The sequence below is a fragment of the Eretmochelys imbricata genome, chromosome 13 (assembly GCF_965152235.1).
Source record: "Eretmochelys imbricata isolate rEreImb1 chromosome 13, rEreImb1.hap1, whole genome shotgun sequence".
Lineage (NCBI taxonomy): Eukaryota > Metazoa > Chordata > Testudines > Cheloniidae > Eretmochelys > Eretmochelys imbricata.
The window spans coordinates 1,595,523-1,613,752 of NC_135584.1; the positions used below are offsets into that span (position 1 = coordinate 1,595,523).

At 43.7% G+C, this 18,230-nt stretch overlaps 1 protein-coding gene across 1 annotated transcript in view; it reads left to right on the forward strand.

Annotated features, from left to right (window-relative positions):
• Positions 1 to 53: 53 nt before the first annotated feature.
• Positions 54 to 18,230, forward strand: part of RPRD1B (regulation of nuclear pre-mRNA domain containing 1B) — a 46,968-nt gene continuing 28,791 nt past the window's right edge. The window contains exons 1-3 of the mRNA XM_077831936.1: positions 54 to 434; positions 3,279 to 3,408; positions 5,045 to 5,178. Coding sequence (XP_077688062.1) covers positions 284 to 434; positions 3,279 to 3,408; positions 5,045 to 5,178 — 415 coding nt within the window. The 5' untranslated portion in view covers positions 54 to 283. The remainder of the gene's footprint in view (positions 435 to 3,278; positions 3,409 to 5,044; positions 5,179 to 18,230) is intronic.

Below are 18,230 nucleotides of genomic sequence, written 5' to 3' on the forward strand. Positions count from 1 at the left end.
GCGCCGGGCGAAGGCTGGAGACGCCTCAGCTGGAGTCGCTGCGCATGCGCCGCTTTCCCGCGCCTGCCTCGGGCCCCCTGTGATGTGCGAGCTATAACTGGACACACGGGTGGGCTCTCTTCCCCGCCGGCGACCCGTAGCATGGGGCCCTTTGACCCGCCGCGGCGGGGTGAGAGGTCAGGTGGCCATCTTGTGGCAGCGGTGGCGGTTTGTTGTTGGTGAGGCCCCGCCGCGCCCCCTCCCCGCGGGCTGAGCAGGCCCCGGGGCCGGGCCGGGCCGCGCCATGTCCTCCTTCTCGGAGTCGGCGCTGGAGAAGAAGCTCTCGGAGCTGAGCAACTCTCAGCAGAGCGTCCAGACCCTGTCGCTGTGGCTCATCCACCACCGCAAGCACGCGGGGCCCATCGTCTCCGTGTGGCACCGGGAGCTCCGCAAAGGTAGCGGGGGAGGGGGGGGCGCCCGCCCCCATTGACTAGCGCCCGCCCCGCCGCTGGAAATCAACCGGGACCGGAGCTCCGGACCCTTGGCTCCCCAGGCCGGCCCGAGTCGGTCCCTTGCGCCCTGCACGCTCGGGCGCTGTCCTGCGCCGGAGCCGCCCGGCTCCTCCCGCCCCATCGCGCTCGCAGGTGGCGGGGCTGGAGCGCTCCCCTCCTCCCTGCGTGCGGCCCCGGGGCTGGGCCCTCGTCTCTCAGCCCTGCTGCCGGCTCCCTTGTTTCCTTTCCAGCGCGCTTCCCGCCTGAAAGGGGCCTTAGAAAACCCCGTTTACTAGATGGGGGCAAGCCCCTGGTGTGGCTGTAGCCTTAATGCGGACTCAGAGACATGTGGGTCTGCAGGACGTCCTGTGCTGAGGCGGGATGAGCTATAGCTAGGCTTTAAAAGCGCGTGTATGTGTCGTTGATGTGAACGAACGCTTTAGGAGCGGTGTAACTGCATCCATACTAGAGGGCTGCACTGACTTAGTTAATCTTGTGCAAAAACTTCCTGTGGACCAGCCCGGAGAGTCAGCTGTGGTAGAGTAAAACCTGCCAAGAGCCACCAGTCATGGGAGTCAGCAAAAGTGGTCACTTGTAAGAGGTGGTCTGTCTCTCTCATGACCTCTGCAGGTAGTCGCTCGTGACAGGTGGCGTCTCTTCAGAGGTGGTCTCTGAGGCAGGATTTACTGTATTTCCATTTTGAGTATCCGGCTCAGTTACGCCTGTGTGGTCCTGTTGTCTTAAAATGGGACCCATAGCGATACCTGTGGAACCCCATTGCCTTCAGTGTGTTGGATAGGAATAGTTTTTTTCTAGGTTTTAATGAGCTTGTGACTGTTTAGTTTGTGCTCTTAATCCTTTTATTTACTCTCTTAAATATCCCATTGTTACTTGCAAAAGGCATTTCAATTAAATTTGAATGGAATGCCAAATGGAAAAGGGATTACTGAGAAATGACTGGAAAAAATTGAATTGTTTAATTGTAAACTATGTTCCTGGAGTATACTATATTACATCGCGTGTGTGTGTATAGATATAGATGCATACTATTAATACAGATTCCTTGATGTGTGGAACCCAGGAATGTTGTTAAGAAATAACTGGTTTATTTGGTGGGGGGGGGGAATTGTAATAGTTGGCTCTCTTAATCTGTTAAAGTCCTCAGCATTTTGCAGAATCAGAGACCCAGATCTTAACATTTATGAATACGTTTTCTTTAAAATCATAGACTACTTTGACAGTTATTTCTATCAGCTGTTTTGTCTTGGAAGTCATAATATTTTTCCAATATACTTTGGGGACTGCTACATGATAGAAGTAGGTTGTGGCCTTACACGGACATTTTTGGGGCTTTCTTTTTCTGGGAATACATCCAGTGTCTGCCTTTCTAATGTCTACACAGCATTTTGCAGTGAGCCTCCCTGCCTGGATCTGCTGACTTGGGCTGGTGGGGCTTGTGCAAATTCTCTAAAAATTACTTTGAAGTTGCATCTGGGGCTGAAGCCCATTCTACTCCCTAGGCTTCAGACTCAGAGCTCCAGCCCCAGATGCAACTTCAAAGTGCTGTCTATACAGCAATTTTTAGAGCACTAGTACAAGCCCTGCTAGCCAGTTTGTCATCCCAATCTGGGAGGCTTGATTCTGCCTGCTCCAAAATGCTGTGTAGACATATCCCATATACTTTATAGTTTCCTCAAAGGGAGCTAGAGTGAAGTTAACTAGACTCAGTTTCACTCTTGGGGTTCACAAGCCTGTGAATAGGTGTGAAACTGACCAGAGTTCTGTTAATTTCATTTTGCTGCTTGTCCTAGATGTGGTAGTGGTGGTTTTTTTTTTTTTTTTTGGCCAGTTGAGGTAGGTGGGGCTGTATGGAGTCACGTTTGGAAGTTTTTAAAAACAAAAGCTTAGAAACTGCAGAAATTGATAGTCTGGCTGCATGCCCTTTACTTGGCAAGATTTTGTTAGTCCTGCACTTATATAAGATATTAGGTGTCGCCATATATGGTAATAGAAAAAACTATGTATTTGAAAGAGCTGAGGTAGGCTTGCTGTGGGAACCGTAGCTGAATTTCCTGACTCTTGTGTCTGTAAATTCTCAGTTGTCATGTTGTATAATATAGCTTTTGCATATGTTTTAGGCTCTAGAACAGAGAGACTATAGAATCTAGAGAGTTTGTCTCCTGTAGATTCTGCTCTTCAGAGTGTAGGGTCTCTTGGCATTTACTAATGGTGGGTGATGAATGGAAATAGCTAACTTTTGTGGGATTGAGAAGAAACGCACAGCTAATAGCTATTTCCACATAGCATGGATTAGAAAAATTGATTCTGAAAAATAAAAGGTCCTAGGTTCAAGCTCTTCCATCCAGGGATGTTCAGTATTTAAACAGCTTAAGTATAAGGCTAAAATAACACTGTTTCAATATATTTGATTAATGAAAAATAAGTCTGTTGTCACACTGATTTGGTGTTAAGTTGTAACAGTTCTTTTCATTTTAACCTGCACTTGTGGTGAGGTTTAATGTTTATGCAACACTGAGATCATCCGATGAAAGATGCACAGTAATATTAGGATTATTTCCCTTCTTGTTTTATAAATTAATTACAAACCAAAGAAGATCAAGAACTGCTTGACTTGAAAGCTTCTAGCTGCTTTTGCTACCTTTGGTAAAATTGAAATGCAGGAAACTCAGCCATATTTTAAGCTGAGAAACTGTGAGCACTTTTGGAGTGTATAACAAGTAGCCTCAGAATAAAACATGAAATGAGAAATCAAGAATGCAAGTTAAGTTTTATTCTCTTCTTTCCCAGCAAAATCAAGTAGGAAGCTTACATTTCTATATTTGGCGAACGATGTCATCCAGAACAGTAAAAGGAAGGGTCCTGAATTCACAAGGGAGTTTGAATCTGTTCTTGTGGATGCTTTTTCTCATGTTGCCAGGTAAGTTTGCACATTAATCCATTCCACTTTCCTTCACCAATTTTTCTCTCCACAGCTTTTGTGTTAAATATTCCACAAGTCTAAATTCAAGTGCTTTTCAGTTCTAGGAATATGTATGCTCAGGAAGGTTAACTTGTCTTTACTAGAAGCTGAACTCAACTCCTTTCCTTTAAGAAATTGTCAGTTATGCCTTGCTCTTGAGAAACAGAAGTAAAGTTGTGGGAGGCTGGTTCTAGCTTTGGTTCTGTGCGGTGACAATTGGTTTGTGGGTTTTTGTGCGTAACTCCTATGCAGGTTAAATACTTTACACTTATCCATAAATCTCAAAGCTCTGTACGAAGTTGGAAATTATCTCTGGTCTAAAGATTTGTCCAAAGTCACATAATGAGTGACTCTTCCCCTTAGTGGGAGAGTTTGAAACCTGACTACTAGCTATCTGGTCAGTCCACTAGGCCAGTTTTTCCTATAATGAGCTTTGAAATTACACAATTTCAAAGTGCTTTATTAATATGAACACACACACCATTCCTGCTTTTGTTTTCTGCAGCTGTGCTGCTAATCAGCTGCTATATTTGGTTTTTCTAAAAGATGTGCAGTTTGAAAATTATCTTCGTATTTAAGCTAATAAAACTTTCTTGATCTCACTTAATTACCTAAAAAGTTATAGATAGGTCTGAAACATGTTACTAGCTAGAATATTCCCAATAGAAAACTTAATTTAAACTTCCTTCTTCTATACCATCTCTTCAGTGGGCTTAGGGTACAGTTCTTGTATGTCTTGCCTTTGTGTAGACATTTTAATATGTTACTAGGTAAGATCTGATTATAGAGTTAAATTATGTCTCAGAATCTATATATCCGGTAGTTCCAAATTGTGTGAGCTTTACTGGCTCCTATCAACTGTTATCAAATGATTGGCCTCCTCATTGGGCAGAAAGGGTGACTTGTATAATCCAGAGGAGGAGACAGGAGGTGCAAAGGGGAGCAGCTGCATATTATTTCTGTCATAGGATGGTCTATGGCTAGTTAAGGATTGTTTTACTATTTAAAGACAAGCTTAGTCTCTGAACCAAACAGTTATAATGCACAGGGGAATTAAAGAGCATCTAATGACAGTGCGTTCTGGATAACTACATAACGTTTGGCGCTGTTTCTTATCTTATTCCTTACAAGTCTTGCTCATTTGGTCGATGTTTAATAAGTAAATTCTCATTTGAATGCCTAATGACCCAAACAATTTCCTTTTTAATTAGGATGTCATTGACTGAAACAATCATTAGAAGTGAACATTTTAAACTATAAACCTGGTAACTTTGTAGGATTTTCGTAGTTCTTTCTATAACGGCAGAAAGATACAATTTTTTTTCCCTCCCTGCAAAAGTTCTTATGTCCTGTTGGTATCCAGGAAGTGGGCGGGCAGAAAAGACTGGGGGTACTTCTACACACTGTTGGGTTCCAGCTTAAGGGAAAAATGTTACTTAAATATTTTGCACACTGTACTCCAGACAGTACAAGAAAGCCTGTCCCCAAGTTTGCATCTTCATTTGATGGTTGCAGCTTCTAATTTGTACAGCGTTTTTTAAAAAGCATACTCATGTTTAACTAAAGTTTTAACTATTTTTTAATATTTGAACAGAGAGGCAGATGAGGGCTGCAAAAAGCCCTTGGAGCGATTGCTTAACATCTGGCAAGAAAGGAGCGTGTATGGCAGCGAGTTCATACAACAGCTGAAACTTTCTATGGAGGACACCAGTAGCCCTCCACCAAAAGGTAAAAGCATAGCTTTAAAAAAAAAAAGCAGTAACACGTACCCCATTGAAAAGTTAATGTGTCACTAACTGACATTAGAACTATGGTGGTAAACAGGCCAGTTCCTGGCATCATGCGCATAGAAGATTAGGAGAATTGCTGTCAGAGCTGACACTGGAGTCACTATGGGTAAGTCCACTGCATTTTAAAACACAGGAGTCTTAAGACTTGGGCTGACACTCTGGTGCTAAAACAGCTGTGTAGATGTCTGAGCTTGACCTCTGAAGCTCACCCCTCTCCATAGGGTTTCAAGCCAGAGTGTGTAGAGCCATGCTCTGAGATTTGCTCCTCTGTGTTTCTGCTGGCCATTTAGGCATACCCCTAGACTAAATGTCTTGAAGAGATTTTGCATTTGTAGAGATGACAGATCTGGTTTGTTAGCCTGAGACCTCGTGGGCCTGCACCACATCATTTGACTCTACACATGCAAGTGGATACACTCTGGATCTATCCTGATAGACATGAGTGTAGATTTTGGGGATATAGGGAACAATATCCCTATGGTGACCATGGTTACTATCTCCAGGATGAGATTAGGATTCTTCCGCTCTCCTGTAGAAATAGGCAACTGCACTGATGGTCTAACCAAGGAGACAAAGTAACTTGTTCGTTTCCAGAGCACTCTGACAGTTAAAATTGTTCTGCCTCCAGACACGAGTCTGGATGGGGGTTAGGTGGGTCAATACAATGGTCTGTTCTCCACACTTTGGCCCTCGGATGCCCTTCCTCATTCTGCATCATCCTTACAGATCACTGTGATTTAACAAAAAGCAAAGGAGTACTTGTGGCACCTTAGAGACTAACAAATTTATTTGAGCATAAGCTTTCGTGAGCTACAGCTCACTTCATCGGATGCATTCAGTGGAAAATACAGTGGGGAGATTTATATACATAGAGAACATGAAACAATGGGTGTTACCATACACACTGTAATGAGAGTGATCACTTAAGGTGAGCTATTACCAGCAGGAGAGCTGGGGGGAGGGAACCTTTTGTAGTGATAATCAAGGTGGGCCATTTCCAGCAGTTGACAAGAACTTCTGAGGAACAGTGGGGGTGGGGAATAAATATGGGGAAATAGTTTTACTTTGTGTAATGACCCATCCACTCCCAGTCTCTATTCAAGCCTAAGTTAATTGTGTCCAGTTTGCAAATTAATTCCAATTCAGCAGTCTCTCGTTGGAATCTGTTTTTGAAGTTTTTTTGTTGAAGAATTGCCACTTTTAGGTCTCTAATCAAGTGACCAACAGTGACTTTTTGGCACATGGAAGTGGAAGGCTAGAAAATGACGTTGCAGTTGGTTTGGCTGGTTTCTTTTTAACTCGAGTTGGTAGCAACTGAAACTGGCATTTGAGTGATGGATTTTCAGTGGCTTCCTGACATAAATTGATTTCAGTCCAATTCCTGGTGGGCATCTATATCACAAAAGCAACCATTATAGCTGTTAATCGGGTCAAAGATTGAGTGGATCATAAAGTAAAACACTGAGCCTTCTTGCTTATTTTCCTTGTGGCTTTTCAAACACAAGTATGATAGCAGTAACTGACTTTAGTAAGTTCTGAATTTGCAAACTACCATGGAAACAGTAGGTTGGAAATCTAGTATAAATATCTTTAGATTGGCAAAAGGTGGTTCTGTTAAAACAAAATTCTTGGCACTCCTGAGGATATTTGGGACTCTGATAATGAATATAATTTTTTTTTTTTTAGTCTAAGGCTGTGTGGTAACTCAAAGCAGAAAATTCTGCGGGGTTATGCCTGTGTACACCTTTGTGCAAAGCCACAGTGATTGATAAGATATGGTTGAATAGATGCGATTTGTTGAACAGGATGGCTCTGAATAAATTCCAACACATTCAGTATGCTTAGGAGCCTGCGATTCTTGCCCAAATGTGGTGACACCATAAAAGACTGAGTAGGGAAAGTATCAAAGCTTAACACTTATCCTGCGAAGCAGTGACTCTGAGAAAGATTTGGTCGTCATGGTGGATAATTGGGTGAACATGAGCTCCCAATGTGATGCTGTGGCTACCAGGGCTAATGCAATCCTTGGAGGCATAAACGGGAAGTTCGAGTAGGAGTAGAGAGGTTATATCACCTCTGTATTTGTCCCTGGTGCCACCATGGCTGTAATATGGTGTCCACAATTTAACTTGGAAAGAGCTCAGAGAAGAGCCATGAGAATGATTAAAGGATTAGAAAACCTGCCTTATGATGTTAACTTCAGGGACCAATCTACTTAGTTTGATAAAGGGACGGTTAAGGGGTGACTTGATCATGGTCTGTAATGTGTCTACATAGGGAACAAATATTTAATGGGCTTTTCAGTCTCGCAGAAAAAGGTATAACGCAATCTAATGCTGAAAGTAGTTGACTCTCGCCAAATTCAGACTGGAAACAAGGTGTACATTTTTAACAGTGAGGGTAATTAACCATTAGAACAGTTTACTAAATGCTGTGGTTCATAGAATATCAGGGTTGGAAGGGACCTCAGGAGGTCATCTAGTCCAACCCCCTGCTCAAAGCAGGACCGATCCCCGACTAAATCATCCCAGCCAGGGCTTTGTCAAGCCTGACCTTAAAAACTTCTAGGGAAGGAGATTCCACCACCTCCCTAGGTAACGCATTCCAGTGTTTCACCACCCTCATAGAGAAAAAGTTTTTCCTAATATCCAACGTAAATCTCCCCCACTGCAACTTGAGACCATTACTCCTCGTTCTGTCATCTGCTACCACTGAGAACAGTCTAGAGCCATCCTCTTTGGAACCCCCTTTCAGGTAGTTGAAAGCAACTATCAAATCCCCCCCCTCATTCTTCTCTTCCATAGACTAAACATCCCCAGTTCCCTCAGCCTCTCCTCATAAGTCATGTGTTCCAGTCCCCTAATCATTTTTGTTGCCCTCCGCTGGACTCTTTCCAATTTTTCCACTACAAGAAGGATGTGTGGGGCACAAAACTGGACACAGTACTCCAGATGAGGCCTCACCAATGTCGAATAGAGGGGAACAATCACGTCCCTTGATCTGCTGGCAATGCCCCTACTTATACATCCCAAAATGCCATTGGCCTTCTTGGCAACAAGGGCACACTGTTGACTCATATCCAACTTCTCGTCCACTGTAACCCCTAGGTCCTTCTCTGCAGAATTGCTGCCGAGCCATTCGGTCCCTAGTTTGTAGCGGTGCATTGGATTCTTCCGTCCTAAGTGCAGGACTCTGCACTTGTCCTTGTTGAACCTCATCAGATTTCTTTTGGCCCAATCCTCCAATTTGTCTAGGTCCCTCTGTATCCTATCCCTACCCTCCAGTGTATCTACCACTCCTCCCAGTTTAGTGTCATCTGCAAAGTTGCTGAGGGTGCAATCCACACCATTCTCCAGATTATTTATGAAGATATTGAACAAAACCGGCCCCAGGACTGACCCCTGGGGCACTCCACTTGATACCGGCTGCCAACTAGACATGAAGCCATTGATCGCTACCCTTTGAGCCTGACAATCTGGCCAGCTTTCTCTCCACCTTATAGTCCATTCATCCAGCCCATACATCTTTAACTTGCTGACAAGAATACTGTCGGTGGGAGACCGTGTCAAAAGCTTTGCTAAAGTCAAGGAACAACACGTCCACCGCTTTCCCTTCATCCACAGAGCCAGTTATCTCGTCATAGAAGGCAATTAGATTAGTGAGGCATGACTTGCCCTTGGTGAATCCATGCTGACTGTTCCTGATCACTTTCCTCTCCTCTAAGTGCTTCAGAATTGATTCCTTGAGGGCCTGCTCCCTGAATTTTCCAGTGACTGAGGTGAGGCTGACTGGCCTGTAGTTCCCAGGATCGTCCTCCTTCCCTTTTTTAAAGATGGGCACTACATTAGCCTTTTTTCAGTCATCTGGGACCTCCCCCGATTGCCATGAGGTTTCAAAGATAATGGCTAATGGCTCTGCAATCACATCTGCCAACTCCTTTAGCACTCTCAGATGCAACGCATCCAGCCCCATGGACTTGTGCTCGTCCAGCTTTGCTAAATAGTCCCGAAACGCTTCTTTCTCCTCAGAGGGCTGGTCACTTTCTCCCCATTCTGTGCTGCCCAGTGCAGCAGTCTGGAGCTGACCTTGTTAGTGAAGACAGAGGCAAAGAAAGCATTGAGTACATTAGCTTTTTCCACATCCTCTGTCACTCGTTTGCCTCCCTCATTCAGTAAGGGGCCCACACTTTCCTTGACTTTCTTCTTGTTGCTAACATACCTGAAGAAACCCTTCTTGTTACTCCTAACATCTCTTGCTAGCTGCAACTCCAGGTGTGATTTGGCCTTCCTGATTTCACTCCTGCAAGCCCGAGCAATATTTTTATACTCATCCCTGGTCATTTGTCCAGTCTTCCACTTCTTGTAAGCTTCTTTTTTGTATTTAAGAGCAGCAGGGATTTCACTGTTAAGCCAAGCTGGTCGCCTGCCATATTTACTATTCTTTCTACACATCGGGATGGTTTGTACCTGTAATCTCAATAAGGATTCTTTAAAATACAGCCAGCTCTCCTGGACTCCTTTCCCCCTCATGTTATTCTCCCAGGGGATCTTGCCCATCAGTTCCCTGAGGGAGTCATATTCTGCTTTTCTGAAGTCCAGGGTCTGTGTTCTGCTGCTCTCCTTTCTTCTTTGTGTTAGGATCCTGAACTCGACAATTTCATGGTTACTTCCTCCCAGGTTCCCATCCACTTTTGCTTCCCCTACTAATTCTTCCCGGTTTGTGAGCAGCAGGTCAAGAAGAGCTCTGCGCCTAGTTGGTTCCTCCAGTACTTGCGCCAGGAAATTGTCCCCTACATTTTCCAAAAACTTCCTGGATTGCCTGTGCACCGCTGTATTGCTCTCCCAGCAGATATCAGGGTGATTGAAGTCTCCCATGAGAACCAGGGCCTGCGATCTAGTAACTTCTGCGAGTTGCCGGAAGAAAGCCTCATCCACCTCATCCCCCTGGTCTGGTGGTCTATAGTAGACTCCCACCACGACATCACCCTTGTTGCTCACACTTCTAAACTTAATCCAGAGACTCTCAGGTTTTTCTGCAGTTTCATACTTGAGCTCTGAGCAGTCATACTGCTCTCTTACATACAGTGCAACTCCCCCACCTTTTCTGCCCTTCCTGTCCTTTCTGAACAGCTTATATCCATCCATGACAGTACTCCAGTCATGTGAGTTATCCCACCAAGTCTGTATTATTCCAATCACATCATAATTCCTTGACTGTGCCAGGACTTCCAGTTCTTCGTGCATTTATATATAGGCACTTGAGGTAACCTGCTGATCGCCCCTCTCTCTCAGTATGAGGCAGGAGCCCTCCCCTCTCACGCGCTCCTGCTCGTGCCTCCTCCCGGTATCCCACTTCTCCGCTTACCTCAGGGCTTTGGTCTCCTTCCCCCAGTGAACCTAGTTTAAAGCCCTTCTAACTAGGTTAGCCAGCCTGCTTGCGAAGATGCTCTTCCCTCTCTTTGTTAGGTGGAGCCCGTCTCTGCCTAGCACTCCTTCTTGGAACACCATCCCATGGTCAAAGAATCCAAAGCCTTCTCTCCCGACACCACCTGCATAGCCATTCGTTGACTTGCCACGATTCGACGGTCTCTACCCAGGCCTTTTCCTTCCACGGGGAGGATGGACAAGAACACCACTTGCACCTCAAACTCCTTTATCCTTCTTCCCAGAGCCACATAGTCCGCAGCGGTCTGCTCAAGGTCATTCTTGGCAGTATCATTGGTGCCCACATGAAGAAGCAGGAAGGGGTAGCGATCTGAGGGCTTGATGAGTCTCGGCAGTCTCTCTGTCAAATCGCGAATCTTAGCTCCTGGCAAGCAGCAGACTTCTCGGTTTTCCCGGTCGGGGTGGCAGATTCTCCATCACTGGCAATTTTAAAATCAAGATTAGATTCTTTTTTTATATTTAAGATCTGCTCTCGGAATTATTTTGGGGAAGTTCTCTGGCCAGCGTTACACAGGAGGTCAGACTAGATGATCACAATGGTACTTTCTGGCCTTGGAATCTATAAGGAGACAATCCCATGAGGGGAGGAAGAGAAATCTTGCAGCAGATTTGTTATTTAGCTTTCACTTCTTATGAGTTATAAGCTGTTTCCACACTGGAAGCCTTTCAGTTTCCTCAAGGAAATATGTGGCATATTTCTCACACATACATGCAAACATACGTGGACATCTATATTTTGTTTCTATGTCTTTCAAACCTAAACGTATCCAGTAAGATATTCTTGTAGCTAGTTTCTAATTAATCTCCTATTTGTTAGTAGTAGACTTTGAATAGCCCATTCCTTTAGCAAGAAATGAATTTTATATATCCTACCTAGTTTCAGCTAACTTCTTTTTTAAGTACAGAAAAAAGAAAACTAGGTCCGGGCAGACTTTAGTTGTAAAATTCTTTGTCTAACTATTAAACATACCAGCGTTATAGGTTATTTCCATGTGACTGGTTTGCAAGTGAACTAGGGGAGAAGTGCCTGAGCGAGCTCTGTCACAATTAGAGGCTGAGCAAAACATTTTTGGACAAGTTTATTTGTGGGAAAATGCAGTTTCAGGTCAGTCATTGTTACTGTTACAACTCCTAGTCGTGATGGCAGTGGATAGTCCTTGGGCTAAGGCAGGGGTCTCAAACCCAATTTACCAAAGCACCAGAGCCAGTCCTCAAATCTTCCCAGCGGGCCGATGTCACTGAAGATGGTCTTCAGAAAAGAAAACGTTTATATTGTATTTTTATTTTGAATTTCTTAGAAATAATAATTGTCATACAACTTTACACAATTCTTCGCCTGCCAGAGAGTTTATAATGTTTGCCAGACACCTGGCAACACTTCAGTTCTGTCCATTTGTTGATGTTTGGCCTCAGTGACTGAGCAGTTGAAACCTTCGGGATTGCAGTAAGGTGTGCATCAGACAGCTGTGTTCAGTATTTTGACTGGTTTATATTCCATTGTGGGGAAAGAAGTGATGTTGTCTCCATGTCTGACTCTGCCAGGCAACTAATGATGGTATCTCTGTCCCTCTCCCCCAGCCAATAGGAGCTGCGGGGGGCGGGGGAAGGGGTGGCGCCTGCAGGAGACATTGCCAGCCCCGTGGCTGCATGTCTCTCTCCTCCCACAGGCCACAGTGGAGAGGTTCTCGGGCCACAGATGGCCCACGGGCTGGGACTTTGAGACCCCTGGGCTAAGGAAAGAGTGAGTGATTCTACAGCCTGATAGTTAGCCTTCGCCTAGAATGCAGGCAACCCAAGTTCAGTCCCTGCGTCAATGGCTATTTGTAAAAGTGGAACCACTTCAAGGGGAGAGATTGAAAAAACCCCATTTCAGAATATCCCAGTATCTAGGCACTCTCTTTCCATGTGGGAGACAAATCCTCTCTGCATATCAGAGAGAGAGAGAGAGAGAGGAATTGAACCTCGGTCTCCCACATCTCGGATGAGAACCATAACTCCACTGGGTTAGGGTTAAGGGAATATTCTCCTCCTCTAGCCACTTTGTAAATCCTTCCCTTTCCATTTGTGAAGCACAATTTTAAAAAAATGAATAGAATACCATTTATTGAAATATTTTTGGATGTTTAAATTTTCAAATATATTGATTTTAATTACAACACAGAATACAAAGTGTACAGTGCTCACTTTATATTTTTGATTACAAGTATTTGCACTGTAAAAAAACAAATAAATAGTATTTTACAATTCACCTAATACAAGTACTGTAGTGAATCTCTTTATCATGAAAGTTGAACTTACAAATATAGAATTATGTACAAAAAACTGCACTCAAAAACAAAACAATGTAAAATTGTAAAACCTACAAGTCCACTCAGTCCTACTTCTTGTTCAGCCAATCACTCAGACAAACAAGTTTGTTTACATTTACAGGTGATAATGCTGCCCTCTTCTTATTTTCAATGCCACCAGAAAGAGAGAACAGGCATTTACATGGCACTGTTGTAACCGGCGTCGCAAGATATTTATGTGCCAGATAGGCTAAAGATTCATATGTCCCTTCATGCTTCAACTACCAGTCCAGGGGATATGTGTCCATGCTGATGGCGGGTTTTGTTCATTAACAATCCAAAGCAGTGCAGACCGATGCATAATCATTTTAATTATCTGAGTCAGATGCCACCAGCAGAAGGTTGATTTTCTTTTAGCGTAGTTCGGGTTCTGTATTTTCCACATTGGAGTGTTGCTCTTTTAAAACTTGTGAAAGCATGCTCCACACCTTGTCCCTCTCAGATTTTGGAAGGCGCTTCAGATTCTTAAACCTTGGGTCGAGTGCTTAGTTTTTTTTAAAAAAGGAGTACTTGTGGCACCTTAGAGACTAACAAATTTATTTGAGAATGCATCCGATGAAGTGAGCTGTAGCTCACAAAAGCTTATGCTCAAATAAATTTGTTAGTCTCTAAGGTGCCACAAGTACTTCTTTCTTTTTTGTGAATACAGACTAACACGGCTGCTACTCTGAAACCTGTAGTTATCTTTAGAAATCTCACACTGGTACTTTCTTTGCGTTTTTTTGAAATCTGCAGTGAAAGTGTTCTTAAAATGAACAACATGTGCTGGGTCATTATCCGAGACTGCTGTAACATGAAATATATGGCAGAATGCGTGTAAACAGCAGGGGACATACAATTCTCCCCTAAGAGTTCAGTCACAAATTTAGTTAAGGTTTCAGAGTAGCAGCCGTGTCAGTCTGTATCCGCCAAAAGAAAAGGAGCACTTGTGGCACCTTAGAGACTAACAGATTTATTTGAGAACAAGCTTTCGTGAGTGCAACTCACTTTAGTTAATGCATTTTTTTAATGTGCGTCATGAGCATGGAAGCATGTCCTCTGGAATGGTGGCCGAAGCATGAAGGGGCATAGGAATGTTTAGCGTATCTGGCACACAAATATCTTGCAATGCCAGCTACAAAAGTGCCATGCAAATGCTTGTTCTCGCTTTCTGGTGACATTGTAAACAAGAAGAGGGCAGCATTATTGCCTGTAAATGTAAACAAACTTGTTTCTCTTAGCGATTGGCTGAACAAGAAGTAGGACTGAGTGGATTTGTAGTCTCTAAAATTTTTACATTGTTTTGTTTTTGAGTGCAGTTATGTAACCACAACAAAATACATTTGTAAGTTGCACTTTCACGGCAAAGAGATTGCAGTACAATACTTGAATAAAGTGAATTGAAAAATACTATTATTTTAGTGCCATATTTGTAGTAATATGCGTTTTGATTTCAATCACAACACACACAATATATATGAAAATGTATAAAAATATCCAAAATATTTAATTTCAATTGGTATTGTTGAACAGTGTGATTAAAACTGCAATTAATCACGATTAATTTTTTTGAGTTAATCGCATGAGTTAACTGCGATTAATTGACAGCCCTATTGAAGATGTAAGCAAAATCTTTCTGATCAAAATGTTCTGACTTGAAATTTATTCAACTTTTTGATTTTTTTTTTTTTTGTTGAAAAATGTCAAGAACCATTCTTTTTGGTTTGACCCCAAACAATTTATTTTAATTGCCAACAAACTGAAAAATCTGTTATTAACCCACCAGCTGCCTGGGGGCATAACTTAACAAGGAACTGACCTGTTGAGCTCAGTAGCAGAGGATGGATCTAGTTTAGGATTGGAATGTGAGCGGCAAGACCAGTGCTGAAGCTGAGGGAGCAGAGAAAGAGAAGTGCACCAGCAAAGAGAGAAAAGCAGGGAGGGATGGCTCCAGCAGTAACTAATGAGGCAGCCAGGTGACAGAGGAGAAGGAGGTAGTTTGGAGCAGAGCAGCATTGCTCATGTCCATCCTGGATAGGCTACCAGCTGATGTCCGTGTAAACGGAAATGGATAATCTTCCCCCATCCCAGAAACCAAAGAAAGGGTTAGGTATTGGAAGATGCACTGGAGCTTATGGCCATAATCTGTAATATTTTGGGAGGGCTCTCATATTTAGTCATGCCCCCAGCCTCTGATTTTTCTGATGTTCTCCTTCTGTCCAGTCCCAAAAGATGTCTTTTAGTTCAGATGTGTAATTTGATGGTAAAACAAACAGACCTCAATCTTTTTCCGGATATGAATTTCTCAAACTGAGTTTCCTTGGGCATGGCCCAAGTTGCTAAATTGCTGTAATTAATAAGCTAAAGCCTACTGAACGTTCACCTGTCCTACACAGGTGGCAAGCTGTGTATTTAATATTTTTATTTTCTTGTTCTCGGGTTCTTTTATAAATAAGCAAGGTTTAAAACACCAGGTGGGTCTTTGAGCATTTGTCCACACAGATCCCATTGTAGGATGTGTGCTCCCATGCATGCAAGCCCAGAGTCTTTTAGCCAGCAGTGTCCTTTGGGGCTGTGCGTGTGCCCTGCACACCCTGGCACCCCAGAATAAGGGTATAAAGGGCGAAGCAGCCCCCACCATTTCCTGCCACCCATAGTAGCTAGTCAGAGTCTCTGTGTCCTCTTACTTTTGGATAGGATTAGGATTTTATAGTTGGTTAGTCTTGTTAAGTTTAATTAAAGTACATTGGATTTTTAAAAAATACTTTTTCTTGTTTCTTCTGAGTCTCATCTTGGTATCGAGGAGTAGGTGTGGTGGCTGAGAATAGGTCTCCTGGCTTTTAAAATCTCCCTGCCTGTGAGACAGCTATGCCTATGAAATGTTTCTTGTTTTGGGGCATTTCCTACCTTAAACAAGCGCTCTATTTGTAACTTTTTTTGAAGTGCATTCAGAAGGCTCATGATGTCTCCTTGAAGCTGTTTCTGATGGAAAAGGGAATGAGAAGTCTCTCTGACTCCGAGGATCCTCCTCAGAAGCAGTCTGCTCCTGCCTCAAAGCTGGGTTCAGCTAATGCTCTGGCTACAAGAGACGCTACTTGGGGTGCCAAGAGCTCTAAAAGGTGTCATGCTTCCTTGAAACACTCTGAGCCTTTTCATCAGTCCTCTTCAGCTCAGTCAGTGGCTGCTACTGCCCAAGGTAGAAGGGACAAAAAAATCTCTGGATGGGCCTTGGCACCAATGCTGTCCCTAGTCCTGGCCCAGAGGAAGGCTCAATTTCATCATGCCTCCAACTTATCCAAGCATGCTCCTTTGAAGTTGCAGCTGTACTTCGAGTTTTCAAAGACTGTGAGATCCCATTTTTCAGCTGCTATACCATGTCCTCTGTCTTCGGTGACTGACTGCTTTCTTGCTACTGTTGGCATTGATACTCTCCTTTAGCTGGGAGCTATAGAGAAGATGCCTCCAGAGTTCTGCAGCAGGGAGTTCTATTCCCACTACTTCCTCACCCCAAAGAAAAGAGAAGGATGGATGGTGTCCAGTTTTAGATCACAGGTGTCTCAGCAAATTCATGTCAAGTTTCAGATCACCCTTTCTTATAACGTCTCCCTCCCCCGCCCTCCTTAACAGCCCATGAATTGGTTTGCAACTCTACTGGCAGGACACCTGTGCATGAATCTATCCTGCTCACCAAAAGTATGTGTTTCGTGGTCAGTGGACTCCACTACCAGTTCAGAGTCCTACTGTTTAGCCCTTCAACAGCTCTGAGGGTGTTTACCAAATACTTGGCTCTGGGAGCAGCTCAGCCAGGCAGAGAAGTCCTCCATATATATTTCTATCTTGATTGGCTGATTTGAGGCCCCTCATTGCAGCAGATCAGCAAGGATGTTCTCACAGTTCTACAGCCATTTTCCAGACTGGGCCTCAGGGTCAATTGAGAAAAGTCTCCTCTCTCCCCATTCATCCATAGAATTTATAGGGGCTGTTCTCCACTTCCACTTAGCAGGAGCATACCTTCAAAGATTTTTTTTCCATAATGAATCGCATCAGTTCATGTATTCAGTCTCATCCAGGAACCACGCTGACCGTCTGATTCAATTGTCTAGGTTATATGGTAGTTTATACTTATGTGACTCTCTCATGGTTGTCTTTGGCCTCCTTTGGGGTTGGTTAAGGATGTTCATCCACCAGCCAAACATGGTATGAACGTCCCTCTAGAAGTTCCTCTGTAATACTGTCATACCTACTTTAGTGGACAGACCCTCAAAACATCCATCTGGGTACTCTGTTTCATTCACTATCTCCTTCAAAGACTCTGAAAAATGCATCCAATCAAGCAGTGCACATTTGGACACATTGGACTCTCTCCAGATACATTGGAGTGCACATTTGGAGACTCTCCAGATACAGGGCTCATATAATTGGACAGTCTCAATTATACATAAATGTATTAGAGCTCATGGCCTTTCAGCTGGCTTGCAAGGTGTTCCTGCTTCTCCTTCAAGGTACTGCTGCTCCAATCCGGATGGATTATATCCTGGCTATGAATTATATAAACAGACGGGGGAGAAAGATTATCTCCCTTACGTCAGGAAGCAACACATCCGTGGGATTGGTGCATTCTGCATCAGAGTAATCTAATAGCCCTGTGGAAGATCAGTTAAGCAGAAGAGTTCCTTCACTCATAAATGGGAGTTAAAAGACTGTTCTAGAGAAAATATTCCTAAGGTGGGGAGTTGCTCAATAGACCTGTTTGCTACCAACATGAACATGAAATGTCCAGTGTTCTGCTGATGAGGAGACATAAGACCAGGGTCTGTGGCAGATGTATTTCTGGTTCAGTGGGAAAATAACTTGCTTATGTCATAGTCTTCCCATTCTGCTAATTCTCAGTCCTCAGAAGGACATGCCAGTTTGAGTATTCTGATCTGATACATCTGTCAATCAGGCCATCTCTTCAACTTCCCCAAACTCCTCCATGTTTATCAGAACCAAGGCCTGGTGCTGCACCCATGCATTTGACAGCATGGAGGCTACCTGGTCAAATTTCAGTGGACGGAAGCTGCTTAGCAGCTGTATGGGAGGTTTTGATCCATAGCAGAAGGGCCTGTGTTAGAAAGACATGCCAAGTTAAGGGGAAACATTTCTCACTGCTGTCCCATTCAGAGACCTCTTCAGCCTGTGGAATCTTTTATTCCATCTATCTTGAACTAATGTTTCAA